General features: G+C 37.6%; 2 protein-coding genes across 15 annotated transcripts in view; both read right to left on the reverse strand.

Moving 5' to 3' along the window:
- Positions 1-14,716, reverse strand: part of LOC149201376 (protein TOPLESS-RELATED PROTEIN 2-like) — a 27,216-nt gene extending 12,500 nt beyond the window's left edge. For 10 of the 12 annotated variants that reach the window (XM_089402929.1, XM_089402937.1, XM_089402936.1 and 7 more), the window contains exons 1-4: positions 14,577-14,716; positions 13,929-14,370; positions 13,707-13,797; positions 13,172-13,547 (exon numbers count right to left, since the gene is read on the reverse strand). The gene's annotated coding sequence lies outside the window, so the exon portion shown is untranslated. The remainder of the gene's footprint in view (positions 1-13,171; positions 13,548-13,706; positions 13,798-13,928; positions 14,371-14,576) is intronic. The other 2 variants (XM_089402930.1, XM_089402927.1) reach the window with 2 other exon arrangements.
- A 112-nt stretch (positions 14,717-14,828) lies between these two features.
- LOC149201377 (protein TOPLESS-RELATED PROTEIN 2-like) lies at positions 14,829-18,931 on the reverse strand. 3 transcript variants are annotated; one of them, XM_089399709.1, is made up of 10 exons: positions 18,803-18,931; positions 18,431-18,661; positions 18,170-18,233; positions 17,976-18,079; positions 17,554-17,703; positions 17,329-17,439; positions 17,007-17,167; positions 16,779-16,811; positions 15,048-15,151; positions 14,829-14,917 (listed from the first exon to the last, which is right to left on the reverse strand). In XM_089399709.1, exons 4-7 carry the CDS (start codon positions 17,985-17,987, stop codon positions 17,120-17,122), a joined length of 321 nt encoding a protein of 106 aa, XP_089255835.1. In that variant the 5' UTR covers positions 17,988-18,079; positions 18,170-18,233; positions 18,431-18,661; positions 18,803-18,931; the 3' UTR covers positions 14,829-14,917; positions 15,048-15,151; positions 16,779-16,811; positions 17,007-17,119. The 3 variants fall into 3 exon arrangements, with proteins under 3 accessions (XP_089255835.1, XP_089255836.1, XP_089255837.1); XM_089399710.1 differs by having other exon boundaries at positions 18,170-18,256; XM_089399711.1 differs by having other exon boundaries at positions 18,170-18,274.
- Positions 18,932-27,826: the final 8,895 nt, after the last annotated feature.

Consider the following 27,826-nt stretch of genomic DNA (forward strand, 5'->3'; position numbering starts at 1 on the left):
TTAAATCTTAAAACTAGTTTTTTTCATTAAAAAATAATTATTTAATGTATTTTTCTAAAACCGGTTCATTTAGACCAAACCAGTCCCAGTTAGACTGGTTCTGGTCGGTAAACCGGTTCATTAGGTGGACCGGTCTAATCACCGGTTCCGGTTTTAAAAACATTGGGTACGGACGACACGTGGCACGCAGACCTGGCATTTTCAAGGGTCCAAAGAGGGCATATCCAGGTGACACGTGTCACCACTCACAAGGTGACATGTGGCAGAGGATGACGTCACATTGGAAATCGCAAATCGGCGTTTGCAGGTTGAGGCATGTTGTTATATCCAAGTTAAAACCCTGATTGCGAATCTAGCCGATAAAGGGGTTGGCCTGCAATCACATGAAGAGCCGAGGAACCAAGGGCCGAGCACTAAAGGGCTATCACAGTCAAAGGTCGCAGACATGTTGCAGCTCCAATGTAAAAGTCCCGTCGAGAAAGGTACTCCGATATTTGGCCAAGCACCCAGTCACAACCCCCCGGTTATATGAGAAGAAAGGTAGAAAGGGGCTAAATAAAGGGGCCAAAGGGGATCGGAGATCACAACTTTATGAATCCTGTTCAGTTTAAAGATCCCGATACAGCAACGCCTCGATAAGCGTAGTACAGAGCTTTGAAGGCATTCGGCAACTGAAGTATTAAATGAAGGCATGGTGCAGCGGCAAATCAGTATGGGGGGACTCAGGAATATTAATGGCTCAGCATAGATCTCCACTCAATCATAAATGTAAAGGACTACCCCGACTAACTCTACTTCCGCTCTATGACAAGAAAACCTAGTTGATCGCTATCAGCTACAGAGAGTGGGGAAGTCGGTGAATTAAGATGAAAGCAATGGGAATCGGCCGAGCAACAGGAAAGTCACATCATGGCAAAGACGTGGCATGATCAGGGGTCTTCACAGGATCCGCAGGACGATAACTTCCACCATTATCTTTTCGTTTTCCTTTTCTTTTCACGATTCTGTAATTTCTATTTGTTCTCAAGAAAGGAATCAAATCCTTGGAAATCATTTTGGGCAACAGAGCCTCGCACGCCAAGACAGCTAGTTTGTGAGGCAACTGGAGCTTAGGAGAAGATATTTTTGTAAATTGTTGATTCAAAGCCCCCGTTCTCTATATAAATAACAGGAATAAACACTTAATACAGGTTTTGAAATTCTGCACTTGTAGTGGTCCTAATTCTTTGGTTCCATTTTGGTTCTAATTGCTTGTTCATGGGGGGCTTGAGTTGTAGATGGTTGAATGTAAATGGATTGGTGAATGGGACTCATTTTGAGGATTAATGAAACTCTTTGGTGATTCCAATCATGGCCATGCGCAATATGTTTTCCCCTCTGTAATCTCATTCCATATATGTTTTTCTTTCTCTAAAATAGTGTGATGAAGCTGTCGGTTTCTCCCTTGTTCATGATTGTATATTTGTTACCAAGTAGAAATAGTACCTGTGTTAGCTACAGATTTACTTAAGTACCTGTAATATGCACATATTTTCTTGAGCTTTTGGATACAAATGTGCCCATGAGTATATGGCCTGAAGCCCGACTAGCGCTCCACTCCTGCCGCCCTTTCATCTCCTCCAACGTCCATATTTATGTTGGAACATCGTGGCTTAGGATTCTGCATTGCAATCAGCCCTACGCACCGATTTCCCTCCTCCCTTTCCTCCTCTTCACTTTACTGCAACGTCAATATTAAGCTTCCTATTGTTGTGTGTCGGCCACCAGAACTAGACATTTCTCTTTGAGGTTGGCCCAATTTACCCCCCTAAACATTTGGATCCATGTATTGGCTTGAGTTTACCTTCATGAACGCTGATGGAACTAAGCCCCATTTTATTCTCTTTTTAAAACTTCGTGACAATTAGAGTGTGACTGATCCCTCAGATAATCTCAAGTGCACCCCTCTATTTAAGATGTCCTAGGCACTGGTCTACAATCAACCCAAACCCAAAGCCTGTATCTAGGAATCTTTCTATATCTCATCAAGCACTTGTGCTGCAGGTGCCATTAAAAGCGACAACAGGTGGAAAGATTGTGGCACTTGTTGAAGAATCTTAGGGCATGCATATTTAGGGTGATTCTTCGATACATGATAACAATTTGTGAAGTGTTAATTCGATTATCTTAGCTTGATTGTTTACTTCATTATTAGCATGTGTGAGTTAACTTCATAAAACTGCTATCAAATAAAAGAGACAAGAACACAAATGGTTGGCTATTTTCCAGGGCCAAAAATCTCTCCCTCTTGGAGAGGAAAACCCATGCATAAATTCTTGTTATAGAGATTCCATGGATGAATACCAAGACCAGGACCCTTGACACACCTTGCCTCTCCAAGACCAAGATATCAATCCTCCTTTCTGTTGTTGTTGAGATCCTCCTCATTGTTGCACCATTGAAGCCATCACTACTAAGATCTTCACTGTTGCTTCATATCAATGTGATCCATTCACTGTGATCTCTATGCTTTCATTGATGCACTGAGACAGTCATTACATTGTGTCAATGAGCTCTTCATTGAAGTCATCATCATGATGACTGTTGCAATATATCTTTGTCATCACTGTATATTTGCTGAGACAGTGATTCTCATTACTGCTTCATGATGCCCAGACTATATTATTTCTTCATTATCAATTCGTTGAAGTATTATCTCCTTATAGACTGTAACATTGCTCCGTATGCTGAGACATATATATCCCAGTCATACTTCTCATTGTGAAGTATTCTTGTTCCCTCTATACCACAATGATCATCACCAAGACTATGGGCTATCTGCTACAGGAGTATCAACATGATCTTTGCTTCCTCATCTGAAGTCTGTCATCTATCCGAGATAGATATGATGAGATGCTCAGACTTCATACTTTCTTTGCTGCTTTCTCCATACAAGGATACCTTCAATCTACAGGTATGCCGAGAGGGTGACAAGCCTTGGTCCTATTGCTCCTTAACTCATCCAAGGATGTAGCTTGAACGCTTAGACATACCTTACCTCAACGCGCATCTAATTGTGGCTTCCTTCTTCATGACGGTGGCTTCCTTCTTCATTATTGCAGCTCTAGGCGTTGATTGTGGCTCCTCTTCTTCGTGACCGCAGTTCCATGCCTTGACTGTGGCTCCTTACTGCGGCTTCATTACCCGAAATTTTAGAGAGGTAGAAGTGCGAAGTTCTTTTGGTTTGAGCTGACCTTCGTGGGTATTTATAGTGGTGAGCGCTCCATATATGAGTCGACGTGATCCCATGAACCGACGTGACCCTTGTTTCAAGCTGACATTAAATATATTTATATATTTAATTTACTTTTGAGCCAACATGAAGATCCTTAGATGTTTTGCTTGTAGACTTCGGTAGGCTTGCTTTTGAGGCATTGATCTTGGTCTTGGAGGGCTGTTAGACAACTTGGAAGACCTATACATATTCACATGACATGACTCTTTGACATTTAAATAAATCCTAAAGACATCAAGAAGAAAGAAGTCTTTTACCTAGCGACACTTCTTGCTCATGAAACCCATACAACAAGATTTACAAAAATAATTTATTCTCTTTTATTATATCAAATACAAAGATCATGTCATTATGAAGACCGAACCTAGTTACACTTTCTTCAACGCTACCTCTTAACTAGGGAGGTATTCATAATGGTGCTTGGTCATTCTCAATCTGAGGAATTTCTCATAAGAAGAATCGGATTTGCAATCCATCTGTTATAGCATCATTTCAACCAACATTGTATCCATTTAGCAAGGCCTTGACTAACAACTCTATCTCTTACTTAGACTAGAATACACAATGTTGGCGAGACCAATGACTAATAAACACGCATCATCATTGTCTCTCTTAGGGTCATACCCACTTAGGTGTTCTCCGAGTATGCCCTACTAGGACTATTCTCATCTTGGGTTCCTAGCCCTCAAGAATATCGGTCCTCTTGCCCACTCTTGTCTTGGATGCCCTACCACATCCTCAAAGAGTGCCGGATGCCAGATGATTACACAATCCTCCATTCTTTTCTTCCAAACTGAAGACAAGAATGTCGTGTCTAACTCTCCCTCTTAACTAGGGACGAGTTCCAAGTTTCTCTTTACTCAGAAACGTGCTCAAGTTCCTTTACTCACAAGAACCTCCTAGATCTCCCTCTTACACAGGGACTCTATCATCAATACTTTATAGGGTCTTTTAGTTGACTGACGATCCATGATCTTGATGTCGTCACATTCTTCACGTGTAGGGTTCAACCATCCATCACTTCCCTCTGTCATGTCATTCCTTCTTTCCCGAAAAGTGTCCTTCTTGGTTTTACATCTGGGGCTTCCTTCATAAGCTCATCCGTCTCCACTTTTCTGTAACAGTGATTGTTTTGGATCACATAGTTGTAACATCCTTCACATACCCAGACTTTTCCAAGAGGTCAAACACCCAAAACAAATCACATATTACCTTTTGGTGATGGCCTTCTTTCAATGACATCTTCTTGTAGGCATCAATCATCCTGCATTTATGTTGACACATCTCCCAATGATATATGTTGTCAAGGGTCCTCATCATTTCAAACTTCCATCAAAGTCTACTCATCATTCCGGGAGGTTTCCTGGTCAAGTCTTCCTAATCCTCTGGATGTTGACTGCATTCGTCATGGTTGCATTTCTCACAATCTCTTTCATCCTCATGTCTTTTATTCCCAGCAACTCTCAGTTCTTCAATGGTCATCAACTACCTCATACTACATTATGAGGAGATATTAATGTTGATTTCATCTAGTCTGATTTTCTGCATCCTTTCAGAGGGGGAGACCTTTTTCTTCTTGATCATGCTTGATCCATTTTATCTACAACCACAGAACATGACATCACAATATCAAATACAAATACAATTATAATCATACATACCTTATTTTTCTTTAGGTATCTTTCAACATCTTCCTTGATTGAATGGTTCTTCAATCCCTTGATCTGCTCCATTCTTTATGTCATTGAACCACCATCTTATGAGGTACAAGAGTGGGAATTTCTGCTAAAACATTTGTTGCCTTCCCGAAATCGGAGATCCTCCACTGAAATCTCTATCAGAGATTTTTCAAGATCTTGTATATCCCCATCTGGCAAATGTTTCCTTTGACTTGGATGAACTCTTCCTCTCCTTCGAGACTCCCAAGAGCTATGTTCTTCATGATTTCATACGAGCTTTTGCTTTCATGATGTCATAATGCATTTTACTATGATCATATCTGCAAGGACTTCTAATAGGATCCTTTTGAGAGGGGCACCATCTCGTTCATAATGGAGATTTATTACTCCCTCTTTCACTGATCCTTTCTTTAGCTTCCTCCATCCTTTCAGCGATATGAGTTCCTCTTCCAAAATATTGTTTTGTCTTATCAACCTTCCCTTTACTTATCTGCACTTATATGTGACACATCAGTTTGCCTTTCTCTATCTAACATAGAGACCATAGATTGTTGATCAAGGTAACTTTCTTGTTTATGGACATTTGTCACCTTGCTTATTAATGATGATCATATATTCATCATTTTTCTATATCTCTTAATTGCGACCTCTTGAAGATGTTCCTTCATTTTAGAGAGTATATCCTCTAGTACTTCTTGAATTCTACCTATGTCTCCTTTCTTGTTTCATAGAAACCTACTAGTTCTTATGACTTCAAAGGAGACCTTGATTCTCCTTCATGTTCTAACTTCTCTAAGGATAATAAAAATCCTCCTTATTCTATGGAAGAACCTCCATATAACATATAGATCTTCTTGCAATGAAGTCATTTAAAAAATAATTAATGAAAAATACTTACTTGAGATGTGAAGATAAAATCTTCACCTTGATCATGTTGGAGTAGGTGTGTTGATGCTTCCTTTGATTGAGATCTGTGATAGGCAGACTACCTTCCTTCCCTTCGAACCATCTTCATTGATATATCAACAAACTGCTGATATAATTGGGTAGAATGCAACATCGACTTGTGATTGCAAGTGTATTATTATTGATATCCAAAAACCCTTGCTATTGTAAACTGCTTCCTAGGGTTTCAAGAAGGTGTAGGCTTCAATTTTAAGATCCTTCGGGTTGCCTTGATCTTGAGGCAATTAGATGATGATTACTTGAGACAAAGTCTCTTGTTGATATAGACAGTAACCCTTGTTACTACTATTGTAGGCTGATCCTTTGATCTAGGGTTTAGATCTTTCTTGCTTTAATGCTCTGCTTCAAAACTTGATCCCTGCATGTCTCTTTTCTGCCCTTTTCCTTGATTGTTGAACCAATCTCTCTGATACGATGTTGAAGAATCTTAGGGCATGCATATTTAGGGTGATTCTTCGATACATGATAACAATTTGTGAAGTGTTAATGCAATATTATCTTAGCTTGATTGTTTATTTCATTATTAGCATGTGTGAGTTAACTTCATAAAACTGCTATCAAATAAAAGAGACAAGAACACAAATGGTTGGCTATCTGACAGGGCCAAAACCTCTCCCTCTTGGAGAGGAAAACCCATGCATAAATTCTTGTTATAGAGATTCCATTGATGAATACCAAGACCAGGACCCATGACACACCTTGCCTCTCCAAGACCAAGATATCAATCCTCCTTTCCGTCATTGTTGAGATCCTCCTCATTGCTACACCACTGAATCCATCACTACTGAGATCTTCATTGTTGCCTCATATCAATGTGATCCATTCATTGTGATCTCTATGCTTTCATTGATGCACTGAGACAATCATTACATTATGTCAATGAGCTCTTCATTGAAGTCATCATCATGATGACTGTTGCAATATATCTTTGTCATCACTGTATATTTGTTGAGATGGTGATTCTCATTACTGCTTCATGATGCCCAAACTATATTATTTCTTCATTATCAGTAATATTGCTCCGTATGTTAAGGCATATAGATCCAAGTCACACTGCTCACTGTGAAGTATTCTTGTTCCCTCTATACCACAGTGATCATCACCGAGACTAAGGGCTATCTGCTATAGGAGTATCAACGTGATCTTTGCTTCCTCATCCGAAGTTTGTCCTCTATCCAAGATAGATATGCCGACATGCTCAGACTTCATACTTTCTTTGTTGCTCTCTCCATACGAGGATACCTTCAATCTACAGGTATGCCGAGAGGGTGACAACCCTTGGTCCTACTGCTCCTTAACCCATTCGAGGAGGCAGCTTGAACCCTTAGACATACCTTACATCAACGCGCATCCGAGTGTGGCTTCCTTCTTCACGATTGCAGCTTCCTTCTTCATTACTGCGGCTCCATGTGTTAACTATGGCTCCTCTTCTTCGTGACTGTAGCTCCATGCCATGACTGTGACTTCATTACCCAAAGTTTCAGAGAGGTAGAAGTGCGAAGTTCTGTTGTTTTGAGCTGACCCTTCGTGGGTATTTATAGTGGTGAGCGCTCCATATATGAGCCGATGTGATCGCATGAATCGACGTGACTCTTGTTTCAAGCCGACATTAAATATATTTATATATTTAATTTACTTTTGAGCCGACATGAAGATCCTTAGATGTTTTGCTTGTAGACTTCGGTAGGCTTGCTTTTGAGGCATTGATCTTGGTCTTGGAGGGTTGTTAGACAACTTGGAAGAGCTGTACATATTCACATGACATGACTCTTTGGCATTTAAATAAATCCTAAGTCTTTTACCTAGTGACACTTCTTGCTCATGAAACCCATGCAACAAGATTTACAAAAATAAGTTATTCTCTTTTATTATATCAAATACAAAGATCATGTCATCATGAAGACTGAACCTAGTTACACTTCTTCAACTGAGGCACCAAAATTACAAGAATTCGCCATCAGAGTTTTGAGTCAACCCTTCAGTGCTTCTTCGTGTGAGCGCAATTGGTCAATGTTTGAACACATCCACAACAAAAAGAGAAATGGGTTGGAGCATGAGAGGTTGGAGAAGTTGGTTTTCATCTACTACAACCTTTGAATGCTCACAAAAAAAGTGAAACCAAAGGATACAGGTCCAATTTTATTGGATACTATTGATTTAGAGTCTGATTGGGTTGTGGAGGAGGAGGCCCCTGATTTGAGTTGGCTTGATGAAGACACTAAGGATCTCTCTAGTTTTCCATCTCAAATGGAGACTCCAAATACACCTGCCTCACAGTTGCTTCAGTCTTCCAATGTTACCATTAGCTCCACGAGGGCTTATTTTAGGTGTGGTCGTCCATGAGTGATGAGACTCGACATTGTTATGAGAGAACCATTTATAATTTATGAAATATGTATTTGAATTTTGAACTTGCTGACATTTTTTATTTTAATTATGGAATCATGAGTCTTTTTCTTATTCAGTATCTAAATGTTTTGCTTACAAAAATCGAATATGTTATGTTGTACTTTTATAGATATGAGATGATGTTACGAATTATTGCATATAATGTTTTGCTTACAAAAATCGAATATGTTATGTTGTACTTTTATAGATATGAGATTATGTTATGTATTATTGCATATATTGTGGTTTTATAACTTATAAGGATTGGAATTGTCATTAGTGACAAGTCTTATACGGGTCTTATAAGGGTCCTTCCTGAGTCTTATACGAGTATGAGTCATGCAACATTGATTAGTATTTTTGGATTTGTCCCTCACTAGAGAGATTGCAAAGGAAATAGGTAGTTTATTGACATGTCTCGTGAAATAACAATCCAAGGTCATGGTAACAACGATGCCAAAGAATACAATGAATGTTGCCTTCAGACAAATGTAAATGCTTGTAACATGTCAAGAACTAAGAGTGAGCTTGAGTTTGCATTTAAAGATGAAGTAAAGCCCTCTCCTACACTGAACTTCTAGAGAGTTTTTGGGAAGGAGACTACCTCTCTAAGATCATATTTTTTTTTGAGAGCTTATGGTGCAAAAAAGAATCTTGACAGTGGAGAATCTCTGAAAGAGGGGTAATCAAGTGCCCACCAAATGTACTCTATATCAATCAGAGGAAGAAATTGCCCCACATCTATTTTTAGTTTGTCTCTTCATCGAACATATTTAGAACATCATTAAGGATCTCAGCATTCAAGTGGGCAAAGGATTGCAGGCCTTTCATGGAAATATATCCTATGGCCAAAAAACTAAACAACAAACCAATGATGGTGAAAGCATGGAAGGACATCCCAAAATACATCTCATGGAAAATATGTATGGTCGAGAATCATGCTCCCTTTCAAAATAAAGCCCTCAGACCCAAGATAGTGGCGGACTAAGAAAGAGCTCTTCTAAATGAGAAAATACTCCGGTACTTGCTTGTGAACAAAGTTATGAACAAAAAATGCCTAGCATTTAGAAATCATAAGTCACAAGTGAGAAGATAAATGATTGGTTTTGCAAAGTGTTTTGAAAATAAGGCTATTTAAGAAACTGTCTTTATCGCATTTAAGTCTACAACTGCAAAGGAAAATGACCATTAATAGAAAACTATGTTCAAAGCAGCAAATACTTATGGATAACGATATCTGCTGCCAGTAATCTTTAGTCTTAATCTGTAAAGACATTCTGATAAACATTTAGCTCTATAAAGAATTTGTAAGAGATGATGGACTTCACCCTACAACTGTTTGCATTCTGGATAACTTGAGGTAGCCATGTGCTTAAAGGTTGATATTTTTACACCAAAAGGCCTGGCAGATCTAAAATATTAGGTAAGATGCCAGAGAGCGATGTTGTCTCATGGAATGCAATTAATGCACGATATGCAGAAAATGGAGATGGAGAAAATGCCTTGAAACTTTTTTCGCCAAATGCTGCTAGCTAGCATGAAATCAAACAAATTCATTTTTCCCACTGTCATCAAAACGAGGTTCATGCCCATGTCATCAGAACGAGATTCTGCTCAGATATATCTATATGGAATGCCTTCATTACTTTGTATGCAAACTGTGGGATGATAAGTAATGTTCTGCAATTGTTTGACATCATGCCTAAAAGGGATGAATCCTCATGGAATGCAATAATTGGGGGATGCTCCCATAATGGGCTCGCCGATGATCGAATTGAGTAAACTAAGATACCTTCAAAGGATTTTGACTGTTGCGCTAAAACTATAGTCCCCGACAAGAGGGAGGGACTAAAAATGTCACCATACATTTATTAAACATCATAAACTGATATTTTCCAAATTTTACAGCGAGAACTTAATTGGCCTTATTAAATATTAAATTTACTTATAACCAACTTCATTATGAATAATTGATTTGTTTGCTTGAAATATGTCAAGAGTGCAAGAAGGCAAATAAATGTGGTCACTCTATGTCAAACCATCACAATCACGCAAGGGAAGGACCATGCGAGGGTTATGGATCTTAACCGCAAAGAGAAGGATCAAAAATAGGTTATTCCCCCTCTACTAATATTAATGGCTAGAAGTCACATTACTATGTGGAGTGGCATAATAGAAGCATCATAGCAAGTGCATGTGGATAAGGTCTGAGAATGGAGATAAAGCAATGGCTTCAATATTTTTATGCATTTGTTGCTTTTGTTGCATACTTATTTCTCCTGGTTGTCTAGTAAAAGACCATGTTCTATTTTAGTTGTTGTATTCCTAGGTTATTCTAAGGGTATTTCTTATATATACAATGTTAATGTTAATGCCTAGGGTAACAAGAACATTATAAAGTAGCAAAGCTAGGAAGTAGTCACACCTATCATGAGTAGGATGTGTGGCACCTCCACTTCAAACCAATATGACATAGTAGTGTGAAGAACCATGCGGCTTCGTGATATGACAATGATGGATCTTAACCCCAAGAGATGGAATAGAATTTTTTTGACCCTCTGTAAGAATTAGCCACAAGAAGCCACATTATTGTGTGAAGTGGCAAGATGGAAGAATGATAGGAAATGCCAAGTAAATACGGTGTTAACACTGAAGAGAATGCCATGGTTTCAATCTTCTAATGCGTTTGTTTATTTTGAGGCTCACTTCCATCTCCTATTTGTTTAGTTAGAGTTAGAGACCCTCTTTGGTTTTAGCTAGTCTATGTTTCTAGGTTATTGTGTGGTCTGAAGACAGGTTAGTGTGTGGACTTAAATCCCAATGAAATGCCACCTCAAACCAGCATGACATAGTAGTGTGAAGAACCATGCAGCTTCGTGATATGACAATGATGGATCTTAACCCCAAGAGATGGAATAGAATTTTTTTGACCCTCTGTAAGAATTAGCCACAAGAAGCCACATTATTGTGTGAAGTGGCAAGATGGAAGAATGATAGGAAGAGCCAAGTAAATACGGTGTTGAGACTGAAGAGAATGCCATGGTTTCAATCTTCTAATGCGTTTGTTTCTTTTGAGGCTCACTTCCATCTCCTATTTGTTTAGTTAGAGTTAGAGACCCTCTTTGGTTTTAGCTAGTCTATGTTTCTAGGTTATTGTGTGGCCTGAAGACAGGTTAGTGTGTGGACTTAAATCCCAATGAAATGCTACCACAAACCAGCATGACATAGTAGTGTGAAGAACCATGCAGCTTCGTGATATGACAATGATGGGTCTTAACCCCAAGAGATGGAATAGAATTTTTTTGACCCTCTGTAAGAATTAGCCACAAGAAGCCATATTATTCTGTGAAGTGGCAAGATGGAAAATGATAGGAAGTGCCAAGTAAATACGGTGTTGAGACTGAAGAGAATGCCATGGTTTCAATCTTCTAATGCGTTTGTTTCTTTTGAGGCTCACTTCCATCTCCTATTTGTTTAGTTAGAGTTAGAGGCCCTCTTTGGTTTTAGCTAGTCTATGTTTCTAGGTTATTGTGTGGTCTGAAGACAGGTTAGTGTGTGGACTTAAATCCCAATGAAAGTTGATTGAAGAATGGAAAAAACATGTATGTAGGATGAGGTATGAGGCTTCATCTCAAGATAGGAGATAGGTTAGTTTGCAAATTAAGGCCCAACTAAAGTTGATTGAAGAAATGGCAAAAAATCAAACCCCCTCCATAAACCCTACACATACCAAAGTTGGTTGCACTCTTTCCTAGCTTTGTGCAAGGCCAATTTTTTTATGTTCATTATATTGCTTGACTGTGGTAAGTTCTTGTCAAACGTGCATTCATTATAAACGTGCATGCTTGTGGCTCCTTCATAAAAACATGAAGGAGCCATATAAGAAAGTTGTAGATATTATCAAGTTGAAAAGACAAATGTGTCGTGTTTTACTAAAAATGTTGAGATTGAAATACACACATAAGAAACCCACACCCTCCAATGGCACAAAGTGCTCAGTACCCCTCCCAATTATAGATGAAAACTAGTATGGTCATAACTTCGATTGAAACTTTTGTTTTGTTTCATCCATATCTACAAATACACATAAAGAAGCCCACACCCTTCAGTGGCACAAAGTGCTCTCCCAATTATAGATAGATTGAAACTTTTGTTTTGTTTCATCCATATCTACAAATACACATATAAAAAAACCCACACCCTCCAGTGGCACAAAGTGCTCTCCCAATTATAGATAGACGAAAACTAGTATGGTCATAATGCTTTGCACCCCTCCCAATTATAGATAGACAAAAACTAGTATGGTCATAATGCTTACTACCCCTCCCAATTACAGATAGACGAAAACTAGTATGGTCATAATGCTTAGTACCCCTCCCAATTACAGATAGATGAAAACTAGTATGGTCATAATGCTTAGTACCCCTCCCAATTATAGATGAAAACTATGGTCATAACTTCGATTGAATCTTCAATGCTTAGTACCCCTTCCAATTATAGATGAAAACTAGTATGGTCATAACTTCGATTGAAACTTTAATGCTTAGTACCCCTCCCAATTATAGATGAAAACTAGTATGGTCATAAATTTGATTGAAACTTTTGTTTTGTTTCATCCATATCTACAAATACACACATAAGAAACCCACACCCTCTTGAGGCACAAAGTTCTTAGTACCCCTCCCAATTATAGATGAAAACTAGTATGGTCATAACTTCAATTGAAACTTTTGTTTTGTTTCATCCATATTGACGAACTCTACTCAATTAGAAGCAAGTAATAAGTAGCAAAAGAGTTCAATTAAAACAAAGTGGAACCACTAAATTATGTAGCAACAAAACTAGTGAATTCCCTGATACATACCTCCTTCATCTTTGCCCATTACATTTGTTGAATCTTCATCAGCTTTGTTAATGCTTGCCTTAATTTCCTCTCTCTTAGAACTGACGACAAAAACCATGAACAAAGATGGAAAACAAAAAAAAAACAAAACAATAATAAATAAAAAAACAAAGGAAAGCAAACATGAAAAACAAAATATCAAACTACAATTTAGCATGGCCATGCTAAAAAATGTAAAAAAATAACAGCAATAGTTGTAAAAAAACCAAGTAACAAACAAGAAGCAATAGTAAAATATACAAATAGAAATAACAAAAACAAAACAAACAAAAAGAAATAGTAGACACAGACTCTTCTCTGCAATCCCAAAAATTGCCCATGGCCAATCAAGGACATCCTGCACATCAAAAAATAGAAGAGTATTAAATAGAGACCATAAAATATTCTTATGAGAAATATTAAATACACACCAAATATCTTATGATAAATATAAAACAAAGACAACATGATGATTCCACAGCAGATAGCATAGACTTTGCACCAAAAGAGAACCCACCTCTACCACTACCTCTTCATTGCACTATAATATAGTGTTTGTCACATAGACATTTCAATAGTTTCAACAATTATATTCCATTTTACTTTCCCTACATAGCATTGCACTCAATATTTAAATAAACAATAAATAGATTAAAATGCCTCTAATTTAAAAGAACACAAATAACCCCAAAATTTGTATTGTCAAAATGCTCTTGTATATCCACGTTACTCGTTTTACCTGAAATTACCACTGATGTTAGCTTACTCTCAGTAGCTGAATTCTTTATTGTTTCAGATTTGCTTTTTTTTATCAGTTTGTAACAGACTTTGGAATTGCTGAACCTTGATTTACATGCCCAAGCATAGTATCACTTGCAGCCTTGTCATTACATGGATGTATACTTGGTGTTTACCTGCAATATCAGCAAACTCAGGTTACTGTGAAGGAAATAGTTCTAACAAATAAATGATGGGTGTTTACTGCAATAATTGCTTTTGATATGGTCTTTTCACTCAACTAAATCTGTATAATATTATTATATGAAGACTTTAATTTATTATCCACACCTTAAGGAGAGTTGATGTCATTTGAAGTGGATGTTGACTTGGTTTGTTCATATAGATCCAACATTTGATTGCTAACTTCTGCATAGAAATTAACAATTGTAGTGGGTAGATTCCTACATGTCACAAATTGACAAGTCACTTCTAATAGTCAGTCCCCTACTTCCTAATATATATCGCCTAACAACAATTCATGTGTATGAGCAATCAAAAAACATATTTAGATATGATGACATTATGCAAAATTTGAGCATTATAAACCTGAACACTCTGCAAAAACACCAAATTATATCAAAGCAAATAAGTTTTAGCTAACCCTTACAGTAGTGAGGAGACACATGAAAATATTCCCACCAAGGCCTCTCTCCATCTAATGGAAGTTTAATCTTCAAAGACTTAGCAGCAAGAAAGATAGCTCCAACATCAATATGTTAAGCCTTGCACTTGGACGCAAAGGGTTGTAATCTCTGTAACACATAAAGAAATTTTCTAATGTTGTTGAAAATCCAGAGATGCATGCAATCCAAAAAGCATAAAATATTGAAGAATAAGGATAGGGGACTGGAACACTCACCCATTATTCAGCCATGAATGCCACCTATCCCTACCTATCCCTGTTATTCATAGCACTCTTGAAAACCAAAGCAAGTTGCATATATAATGCTACACAAACATTGAATCCATAAAACACATCCAAAATGTTAGCTCCTTAAAGTTCATTAGCAAAAAATGACATAAAACATGTTACAACATAATTTCTACACCGTTCTAAACCATAACTTTTTTCCAATACCTTCAGCAGCAGTAGGGTTCCTCTTTTGTTGAATGTCCTAAGCCAGCATTCAGCAGCAGTAGGGTTCCTCTTTTGTTGAATGTCCTAAGCCAGCATTGTAACATCTGGAGGAAGCACAAAAGTTTCTTCTACGTTACCATAAAGGAACATACATGCAATCGCAATAGTCTACACAAGGAAGTACATATAACTAATCATCAAAAGGTTGTATTTACAACATTTGGACTAATCACAATATGCATCCCCAACAATATACTAAATTGAACCAAAAAAACTGAAAAATGTGAGCCTACAAACCAAAAATAAATTATATAGATATTAGCTAATATCTTCTTGAATGCTTTCTAATGTCATCCACTCCACCCCCTCCTAAAAATGTTGATATCAATGTGGTGAAAATAAATAATAACTTAAAAAATTAAACAAGTCAACTTTTCCTATTTGCTTCAAACCTTACTATTTAAAAATAATTAAATAAAACTTGAAAAAAACTGACATCTAGATGTATGGAATACAAGAAATATTTGTAGTTAGAAAGGGGTGTTAGTTCATATGTTTAAATTAGATATTTAAATTTAAAAATTGACTAACTCTAATACCACATAATTTGAAAGACTAACTCTAATACCACATAATTTGAAAATTGATCCTGATCCTGGATTATAGCTAGCTCCTCAGGAAAAGGAGTTGATCCTGATCCTGCTAGCTCCTTGGGAAAAGAAGTGTTGGAAAAGACCAACTCTAATACCACATAATTTAAAAGTTGATCCTGATCTTGAATTATAGCTATTATAGCTAGCTCCTTGGGAAAAGGAATTGATCCTGATCTTGCTAGCTCCTTGGGAAAAGGAAGGAAAAGGAAGCGTTGGAAAAGACTAACTCTAATACCACATAATTTGAAAGTTGATCCTGATCCATGTGAAAGTTGATCCTGATCCTGATCCTGAATTATAGCTAGCTCCTCCAGAAAAGGACTTGATCCTGATCCTGCTAGCTCCTTGGGAAAAGGAAGCGTTGGAGAAGACTAACTCTAACACCATATAATTTGAAAGTTGAAAGTTCAAAAGCGTTGGAAAAGGCCAACTCTAACACCACATAATTTGAAAGTTGAAATTTCAAAATCACAACATTTATATTTACAAGTGAGACATTAGAGAATAAACCCCTAAGCAGACCAATGTACCAAAATATTTCCAGTAACATTTGCTAACCGTAGAGATTAATATGCTATGCAAAGGACACCATTCTAACAAAGAAAACTATGGATATTTGCCACAAAATATTAGTGTAACAGCAAACAAAAACCTATACAATATCAACTAAAAGATGACTTTGAGAGCCTGAGCTATGTGAATATTTCATGTTTATAAACCTTGCTGATACCAGCAAATATTTCAAGAATGAATATCATTGCACTAAGAGTAGCAAGGTGCTCTACAGCCCAGTATGTGGGATATGTTGTCTGTAATGTTACATTTTTAACGTATGTGACAACAAAAAACTAACTCTAACACCACATAATTTGAAAGTTGAAAGTTCAAAAGCGTTGGAAAAGGCCAACTCTAACACCACATAATTTGAAAGTTGAAATTTCAAAATCACAACATTTATATTTACAAGTGAGACATTAGAGAATAAACCCCTAAGCAGACCAATGTACCAAAACAGGAATTATATATATCATCGGAAACATTAAAATGAGACTATTCTTTAGGTAGAAGGTTCTCTTACCTTAAATGCCATCATCATATTGAATAAAGAGACCTTGGCACCGGAAGCAGACATAACATAGGAATCATTCTTAGAATAAACCTCTAAGCAGACCAATGTACCAAAACAAGAATTATATATATCATCGGAAACATTAAAATGAGAAAAATGAGACTACCAAAACAGGAATTATATATATCATCGGAAACATTAAAATGAGACTGTTCTTTAGGTAGAAGGTTCTCTTACCTTAAATGCCATCATCATATTCAATAAAGAGACCTTGCCACCGGAAGCAGACATCACATAGGAATCATTCTTAGACAAAGCTATACAAACAGCCGCTTCTTTTGGATCATTATTCATAACAATCCAATTAGCTGGCTGCCACATCTGTGGTAGAATACTAGCTGTAGACCGTGGAATAAAATACTAAATCTTAGTTCCTTGTCAATCATTACTACATAAAATACAACTGCAAATTATATATCCAAAAGTATAACTAACAAATAAATAACTCAAATAAATAAATAAAACAAGCTAAAATAAAAGGAAAGCAAACAACAACTACCTTTCCAGATGGATTCCGATCACTCCGCTGCCATTTCCATAGCTTATTGACAGCATTGGATGTCAGTGCTAAAAGAGCAACACCGAAATTGGTGTATATCAGTCTTACTACCTGCAAGAAATAGCATATTACTTGTTTGGATCAATATCGACACAATTTGTAGAACAAAAATTGTAATGTATGTCAACCTTTAGTGTCTTCTATAATAGAAGGATGATTGCATACCTTGCTTGCATGCATTGTGTCAGGTAACCTGAGAGACCTACACTGACCCGAATCAGTGATCTCAGTCAATTTCCAGTTCTTGCTCTTGTCTGTAACCTCATTTAGAAGCCTTGGTCTAACATCTGGGGTCCGACTGCTGTCTATACTACTCTGCACACATGTTGTCTCGAGTGTCAGATAATTGTAAGAATACATTGATCATATCATCCTATTCCTATAAAAGATATGCCCAAATAATGGCCAATAGAGCATTTGAAACAGAAAAACAAAATCCTATGCTATATGGAAACTTGAAAACAACAATATCTGTACTCTGGAGTGAAAGTTTAGACACTGATAAGATATATGTGACAAACTAAACTGAATATGGCTGGACAAATATTCTAGACTCTAAAGAAATAATTCTAGGAGAAAGCTCTTACAAAATTGGTCATTGACACTGCAGGTGGAAGTCTCTGTGAACGTTCTAGCACCGGGAAGGGAACCAGGAGCAGTGACTACAGGACATGGCATTCACAATTGAAGTCTGCATAATAAAAATGATCTAGTTAGAGTTTAAACTTTACCATTAATTAGCAGTGCATGTACATAGTAAATGTTCATGGAAGCAATTTACCTTTGTTGCCAAGCGAAATCCCTCTGCATTGGCTAAGATCTTTATGCTATGTCATTCTTTGTGACTGCCAAAAGGGAACCATCTTCACTGAAACGAAGGCGAGGACTAGAATGGAACTTTTTGGAAAATAACACAAGGATTATACATTGAGATGTGATTAAGAAAACTTGAAATAATGTGTTGAAACATTTTTTTTCTCAAAATCATTATCTCTCAAACTCTAAAAATAAGCCATCCTCATCTTCAAAAAGAACTTCTTACCGAACTACCCTCAACATCAATTGTTGTCAGGATATTGGTGTTATCCTTGCCGCAGAACTTTATTTGAAATTCATCACCAGCGGCCAAGAACCTATTCCTGGTTTTATCAAATTGCACAACACCTAAGGAATGCTTCCTAAAACCAGAATATGTCCGCTTGATTCTTCTCTCACTTTCATTCCACTCAACTAGGTACAAATCACCATCTTACTTGTTCCACGGGAGAAGAGCCTAAGAAAAAATACAAATAATTATATGCTTTATAACGGGCATTGTCTTGACATAGAACATATAGAAAATTGAAGAGAGTAAAACTCAGATCCACATGAGACACTTTACAAACTAAACACCATTCCAAGTTTAACATTTTACCTTGTTCCATCAGCACCGTAAGCCATTGTAGTGCACCATAGGCCCGGAACATTATAGTCCATCCTAGATCCCACAAGATCATACAGCCAGGCTTTGATCTTTCCATCAATAGCTGTAAAAAAAATAAACTGCATACAAACGAAGAGTCATAATCCGTCTGTCTTTAGTGCAATAAAGTATTTCTCATATGGCAAAAATTCACAGGAAGCCAAACATCAAACACAAATAGAATATGCAATGTAACTTAACACAACGTAAATTGCAATAAAGTATTTCTCATATGGCAAAAATTCACAGGAAGCCAAACATCAAACACAAATAGAATATGCAATGTAACTTAACACAATGTAAATCGCCTGCCACAAAATAAGAATATATGTGAACTATATTCTTGGAAAACACAAATCTTATAACACAAATGCAGGCATGTCAGTATCTGAATAGAGGGAATGGCACACCATTGTATTGGTGCGCAACCAACCAAAAGGAGACCAGAGACATCGTAGATGGCATTATTACAAATCACTCACATTGTTGTATAAAGAAGGAAATGATATCAAATCATCTTATTAAAGAATACAAAGTATAGATTAAGTTACCCCAAATACAATGATTCACTGATACAGCTGGATCTTTCACAAGAGCAGCCTATGAAAACATAAAAAAACACATATAAGAGTTTACCTAAGGCCTGTGCTAATGATCAACTCCAGTAAAGAACTCTAAAACCTTTTCAAGATCAATTCATAGATGTACAATTTTCCCAATTTAAATCACATAACTAATTTATGAAAAAATCATCTACCTGCATTGGAATAGAACAGGCCAAAATTTCCCAAACCTTAAAGGTCCTGCAAGCTAATCTTTCTCGAGATGCCACTTCCAAAATTGCTTTGTCGCCAACATTTGTTCCAACTGATCGATAAAGCCAACAATCCAAATTTGCATCACTAGCCAGTGTGAATATACTTATAAAGATAAAAGTTACATCTTCCAAATTGACTTTAGGAATTTATTTGAATGAAGAATTGTCTTGAATGGAATTTGAAATCACCTAGCAGAATTGTTTGCTGCAAAGGATGGAAATCCATACTCATAACATTTGAACCCTGATTGAAAGTTCTTGCCAGAGTCTTTAGTAGGTCATCTAGTGAGTACATGTTAAGAGGATGAGTTGGGCCTGGGCCTGGGTAGGTCACCTACAATTAGAAAGTAAGCATTCTTAGTTTGTAGAAAAGCAATTCCCTGTAGAATAACTGACAAATCCTACTCAAAATCGAACACATACAACAGTCAATGGACCTGGTAGAAAAGCCAAGAAACTTGAAACAAACAAAAAGTAAAAGAGAATTTAGCATTAAGTTGTGACTCAATTAAGGGTAATGAACACATGGACTGCAGACAGACAATTTCAATCCATCATATAATCAAATATTATCTTAATTAACGCTCTGTATGTACCTCCTCGGACTGACCACCCCGGATGTGCTTCATGAGGTGTTCAGAATCAGCAGATTGATAGTCTACAGCAGGACCATTTGATGGTGGAGTCCTAGGTCGCTTTTAGGAAAGCAGTGGAGTCTTAGGTCGTTTTTAGGAAAGCAGTAGAGTCTTAGGTCGTTTCAAGAGTCACAGAATGAGAAGTCAAAATATGCTCTATTTGGAAAAACTTGTTTTATAGAAAAAAGAAAAATATTTCTGACATATATGAACAGAAAGGGCCTACTAAATCATCCCACTTCAACTATTATCCCTTACTCCACTGTTCCTACTCAATAATATTCAAGCATGCCATACAATTTTTCCAAGAGATAACATGGTTTAGCCTACCAAAGAGCATTTTACAAAATATAGTAAACTAAACTCAGCTGCATTTGGGGGTGGTGCAAGAGACACTGGTCCAGCAGAGTGTGGAGCAGCAGGATTAGAATTTGCCATCCATCCCGAAAGACTGCTGGAAGAAGCACCAGCAGGCTGGAAAGGCTGAAATAGAAGATCCAATATGCAATATGTTAGATATAAGATGATGACAAAACATCCTAAAATGGCTCAATAAAGGATTGCCAAGAATTGTCAACTTATCAACCTTCTAAGCATCAAATGATATAGGCCAGATGTAGCCCCTCTCTACAAAGTCATGTAGCTGATCTTTCTGATTGTATGTTGCAACAGAGTAGATCAAGTTGTGGCATCTTTCATGTTTGTCTATAGACTCCATACTATACTGTGCAATGTGAAGCCAAATCTTTTTGTTAGGATGCAGCTGTTGTGAAGGCAATATTGCTGCATGTCATCGATTTAGATAGGTTGTGAGTTAAATGATGTAGTCTTGGAATAAATAGCATATATGGCAGGGGGAACAATTTCATTGCTGCATTTATTGTTCATTAGTTAGCACTACAAATACTCAGCAACATTTCCATGACAACTTCTCTGTACCTATCCCAGAGTCTCTTGGTGATTTGAAACGTCTATCATAACATATTGTGTCAATACTCCAGAGAGAAATATGCACCAGTCAAACTATATACCAAGGTGGAAGTTAACACAATGGTTGTGATTGTTAAAGAGAGGCTTCAGTGCTCTCAATGGAGGGAAGCTTGGGCACTTAAGATGTCTCTGCAGGAAACACCCCACAAACTGATGCTTTTCTCCTTTCTGGCAATAGTGTTTATGATTACAAAAATATGGATCTTCCACCTTTGAAGATACTTCAGACTCAAGAAAAGTTGAAAATGGTATTTTGGAGGTCATTTTGTTGAGTGTGGATGGTCATGTAATGACAACACCTATCTTATCATTTAAGCATGTAGAGAGTGGCAATTTATGTGAAACTCAACTAAATATTGTTGATGGTCAGGATTCTTGTAAAGAATCTAGAGAGAGAATCAAACCTGTAGGCTAGGTGGTGTACAACAAGTTCATTAGGCACAAATATCAGTTCAGTGGTATACAAATAACCTTAAATATGTAGAGTGACTTATGCATATATCGTGTCAACTATTTGAAACAGGTCCATGCTAGTTTACACACACACACTGTTTTGACTAGTGGGTACCTTGTCAACCATTTAAGGTTCAAATTTAAGTATGAAACTTATACAACAGATATAATGCTTGTTGCTACCTGTGCTTCAAAAAATGGCACGGACACACTATAGTTTTAGCTTTCAGGATGTTTTGTCAGCATCTTCTATCTAGCATATTGCATATGACATGAGTTTGTTCAGTTCTTAAATGGTTCAATAAAGGATTGCCAACAATTGTTAACTTATCAACCTTCTAATCATCAAATGATAGAAGGCCATCAAGTTGTAAGTTGCAAAAGAGTAGATCAAGTTGTGGCATCTTTCATGTTGGTATGTCTATACTATATTGCAATGTTCCACGGGGACGCGTCCCCCAGGGTGGGGTGCGCGCACCCCACGCATCCCACGCACCCGGGACGGGGAGACTCTCAGGGGTGCGTTTCCCCACGTCCCCCTTTTGGGGAGACTCAGGGAGACGCAAGGGGGTGCGTTTCCCCAGTGTGGGAGACTCGACTCCCCGAAAGGGGTACTTCTGGGCGTCCCCCCAAAAATGGGGTTTTTCTGGGCGTCCCCCAAAAATGGGGTTCTTCTGGATGTCCCCCCTTCATTTTTGTCTAATTACCCTTTATAAACGAATAAAAAAAAATGAAAATTAATTTATTAAAAACAAATAAAAAATAAAAGTAAACTAAATTAAAAATTACAAATAAAAAATTACATGAACATTGAAAAGTTAGGGTTAACTCTACTTTTAAGTTTTCATTCTGCCGCCATTCATTATGCTCTTACAACGCATTTTTTTCTTCCATCTGCTCCCACTGTGCCCACGAGAGCCTCAGAGCTTCAGCTCACGGCTTATCCCCCTCTTCTCCACGCAGCGGCTTGCTGTTAGCACTTAGCAGTTACGTTCCAAACTTGCAGTGGTTACTGCCAACTGGTTACCTTGCTGCTCCACGCAGCCGGCAGCATATCAGCGTAATCCAATTCTTCCAGACTTAAGGACAAACTGCAGAAGGTTGCAACGCTGAATTTCTGCATCACATAGGAGGGTCGAGTAATTCAGTGTGACCGAAACCATATTTATAATTGTTGTTGGGCATACATGCTTTGATCGCTGGGTGTGAGACAGTCAACCACGGTTCCACCAGCCCTCCACACAGCCGACAACTGAAACAGCCTGCTGGTAATTTTTGTTTTGCAATCTACTATGCCAGTCTCAACATTTTATCTACCTTCTAAATTTTAATTCGATTCAGGCCATGCATTATTATTATTAAACTGTTTTTTGGATTTCCCTGTGCTGTTTGTCTCTTTAAATGTTAAAACATGGGTTCAACCTCTGCTTCAGAATTCAGAATGATGAATTCAGAATTTTCAATTTTCAATTTAATTTTTAAATCAATGATTCAATGTAAATTATAGAATGATGATTGATGAATGATGAATGATATGGATCAATGTACATTGTATTTGAATATTTCATATTGAATTTTATTATTGAATCTTATGGTATTGAATCTTGATGAATTAGCATTTAGAACATTATAATGAGTATGTCATATGAATGATGTATGTATCAATTCATGAATGATGAGGACGGACCAAGATTCAATTACAATATGTTATTATTTGATTCAATTATGAATTTAAATTTTATGTATGGATCAAATTTGAAATTTCAATGTATTGGTATTACTATTACTAATTAGTCTATTTAATATGCTTTCATTATTGAACAATGAATATGAACATGAAAATTTCAAAATTATATACATATATATATAATATTAATATATATAATTAAAAATTATATTATATATACCTCGACGTCCCCCCGTCTCCCCTAAATTTCCCTAAAATTTGAGGGTACTCCCACACGTCCCCTTTGTGCGTCTCCCCGTCCCGGAGACTTGGTGGCACATTGCTATATTGTGCAATCTGAGATTCTTAAGCCAAGTCTTTTTGTTAGGATGCAACTCTTGTGAAGGCAATACACTAAACTCATTACATGTGATGAAAGGCTAAATTTTCAACTTCTCTTAGTAGTGGTGGCTGAGAAATCCACTGGTAGGGATGGAGTTGACAAAACAGAGGTTGATAAAATTAGGCTATCATTGAATATTCATTCTTTGGATAGCATTTCACATGTTAGTCAAAGCAATGGTGAAGTTTTCATTTCTTTTTTTGAGCACAGTTTGAGATTTTCACATAAGAAAATGGGGAACAAGTTGCTAAGTAGCAACTCAAAAGTTTCTCCTACTGGTCAAGATAATGATGCAAAACTAAAGCTTCAGATGGGATCTTATAACATAGTGGATTCATCTTTTTTGCCACCAGAAAATGCCAAGAACCAACAAGACTCCTTGTATTATTCCTTTTGTAGTAGAATTAGCAAATGGAAGTGGTATACAAAATGCTTGTATTCGCTTAAGAGTCTTCAGCAATGGAGACTATTTCCAGTGCTATTGCAACACTAGATTCAACCAGTCAAACTAAATACCAAGGTGGAGGTTAACACAATGGTTGTGATTATTATAGAGAGGATTCAGTGTTTTCAATGGAGGGAAGCTCAGGCACTTAAGATGTCTCTCCAACATCCTTGACTCAGAGAGAGATTGCAAAGGAAATAGTCATTTTACTGACTCTTCTCGTGAAGTAACAATTCAGGGTCACCAAGAGAATGATGCCAACTCATTTTGGTGAACATTACTGATAATAATACTCCATAGAGCAATATGCAACATCCTTGACTCAGAGAGAAATTGGAAAGGAAATAGTCATTTTACTGACACTTCTCGTGAAATAACAATTCAGGGTCACCATGTGAATGATGCGCGAGATTCCAATGACAGAACCTATTTCGTGAACCTAAACTGAATATTGTAATTGGTCAAGATTCTTGTAAAGAATATGGAGAGAGAATATACTTTGTAGGCCAGGTGGTGAATGGGTCCACTAAATATGAAATATATAACCATGACCTGGAATGGAGAGAAATCTCTAGTCAACAAAATGCAGATCATAATATAGGGCTGATTCATTCCAGAGGCAATGTAGTGAATGTTACTGCTAAAAATACTCCAAATAGGAGCATGCAAAGTCAGTATGGAATTAGTATCAGTGAAGCACAACCCTTATGAAACCCGTGGGTAATAATGGGTCACATGCCAGGATGGATCAACCGCATAGAACCCGCGGTCTAGACCCTTACCCTGCGGGTTTTGTACAAGAACCGAATACCCGCATCAAAACCGTGGGTAGCCCGTTAAACTCCCTTCGGGCATCAAAACCCATAATCTGTCCAAACATTCAAATTTTTTTTTCTATTTTCTATTTTGCAAATGAGGTGGAGGAAAAGGGAAATTGGAGGGAAAAAAAGCTTTATAAGCACCTCTCTCCCTTCCATTTCTCATTCACTTGTCATTTGAGTGTTTGGCTAATTTATGTGAGTGTTGAAACTTGAGAGTGAAGCTAAAGGAGTGTGAAGGAGCTGTTGGAGGAGGCTAAAGGAGGCTTCATCAGATCAGACTAAGCTTCAGGTAGGCTTCATGAACCGAGTTAAAACGTTTTCCATGTATTTATTTTTGTTTTTATTTTTGTTTTTGTTTTGTTTTGTTTTGTTTGTTTGTTTTCCATGTTTCTCAGCCACACAGCGACCACAACCAAAAAAATTTGCAAATTATAACAAATTTCAATTTATTTATTTTTCTTTTCTAGATTTTGTCACCATGCCACCAAAGGGTTTCAGACAGTCTCGTGATCTGGCATGGGCACATGGTCAACGAATCATTCCCGGCAATGACCACGATATCCAAGTGCAATTATTGCAATGCCACAATGCATGCAAGCATAAATAGCTTGAAATACCACCTAGCCAAAATTCCTGGGCATGGTGTGGGATGTTGTCAAAGTTTCCCTAATGAAGTCACTATTGAAATGGTAGCTGCTTTGGAATCCATTAAAGAAGCAAGTTTTAAGAGGGCAAGAAGGAAGAATGAGATTGTTGGGATAGGTAGATTTTCATCTCAGAGTGAAACACAATTTCAAAGTCCAGGTATTGGTAACTCTTCTTCAACTGCTATGGAAAACAGAAATATAACCTCTTCTTTCTTCAGTCCTCGTACAACTCCAGGATCTCAACCAACCTTGGAAAGATTCAATGATAAGAAGAGGAAGGAGGTAGATATGGCAGTGATGAGATTTTGGTACCATAACAGTCTTTCATTCAACTATGCAAAATCTTATTTTTATCAGAGCATGGTGGATGCCATTGCATGTGTTGGCCCTGGATACAAAGCCCCATCTTATAATGCACTTAAGGGGAAAGAGCTAGATGAGGAGCTTGAGTGTGTCAAGGAACAATTGTAGAGCATTAAAATCTCATGGAAATTTACAGGTTGTACAATTATGTCTGATGGGTGGACAAATCAGAGGGGTAGAACAATAATAAATTTTGTTGTAGCTTGCCCTAAAGGAACCATGTTCCTAAAATCCATTGATGCATCTACAAATGTAAAAGATGCACATTTGATTTTTTCATTGTTGGCTGATGTGGTGGAGGAAGTTGGGGTTGCAAATGTTGTCCAAGTAATCACGGACAATGCAGCAAATTATGTGGCAGCTGGAAGGTTGCTTTGTGCCAAATATCCCACCATTTTTTGGACTCCATGCACTGCCCATTGCATAGACTTGATGCTAGAGGACATTGGGAAGTTGGAGTGGGTGCAAGATGTTGTGCAAGAATGCAAGCATATTACCAAGTATATTTATAATCATGCTTGGGTGTTGAACCTATTGATGGAATTCACACAGGGTGAGCTTAGTCACCCAACTGTCACATGGTTTGCTACAAACTTTCTTTCCCTCCAAAGCCTTTTGTATGAGTACCAAGCTTTGAGAAGAATGTTTTGTAGCCAGCAATGGGTATTCTGGAAAGATAGCACAAAACTGGAAGCAATGTCTGTGAAAACATTTGTCTTTGTTGATAGTTTGTGGGACAAAGTGACTGAGATTGTTAGCTTCACTGAGCCCCTTGTGAAAGTCTTGAGATTGATGGATGGAGAGAAACCTACAATGGGATATATTTATGAGGGCATGGACAGGGCCAAAGAGGCTATTAAGACTTTCTATAAGGGAAATGAATCTAAATATCTCCCTATATGGCAAATTATTGATTCCAAGTGGGACAGGCTACTACATTCACCATTGCATGCAGCATAAGCATATCTCAATCCGAGCTTATTCTATAATGAGGGGTCTAGCATTCAAAGAGATCCCGAGGTGATGAGAGGTGTCATGATATGCATTGAGAAGATGTTCACGGATGTAGATATTCAAGACAAAATCAACTTACAATGAGATATGTACAAGGAAGCATCTGGCATATTTGGATTCAGCTCAAGCCAACTTCTCAAGGACAAGAAAATGCCTTGTAAGTGCAAATTGTTAGAACTTAGCTTGTAATTTTGCTAGTTCCCTTTTATATGTTTGGCACTGCAAACTGATAATCTTTGATAACCAGAGAAGGACGGGCCTTTTCTCTCTCCTCCAACAGGTCACGTGGCGGAATACCATTGGTCCCGATAAATCCACATGGTAGTTGACGTCAGCCCGATGTGGTGGTACAGAGGACACGTGGCATGCAGACCTGGCATTTTCAAGGATCCAAAGAGGGCATATCTACGTGACACGTGTCACCACTAACAAGGTGACACGTGGCAAAGGATGACGTCACATTGGAAATCACAAATCGGCGTTTGTAGGTTGAGGCATGTTGTTACATCAAAGTTAAAACCTTGATTGTGAATCTAGCCGATAAAGGGGCTCCGATATAGGGGCTGGCCTGCAATCACATGAAGAGCTGAGGAACCAAGGGGCGAGCGCTAAAGGGCTATCGCAGTCAGAGGTCGCAGACATGTTGCAGCTCCAATGTAAAAGTCCCGTTGAGAAAGGTACTCTGATATTTGGCCAAGCACGCAGTCACAGCCCCCCGGTTA

This window comes from Pinus tabuliformis, chromosome 2_1, assembly GCF_031772625.1.
Source record: "Pinus tabuliformis cultivar Carrire ecotype Pingquan chromosome 2_1, CPIR1, whole genome shotgun sequence".
NCBI lineage: Eukaryota > Viridiplantae > Streptophyta > Pinopsida > Pinales > Pinaceae > Pinus > Pinus tabuliformis.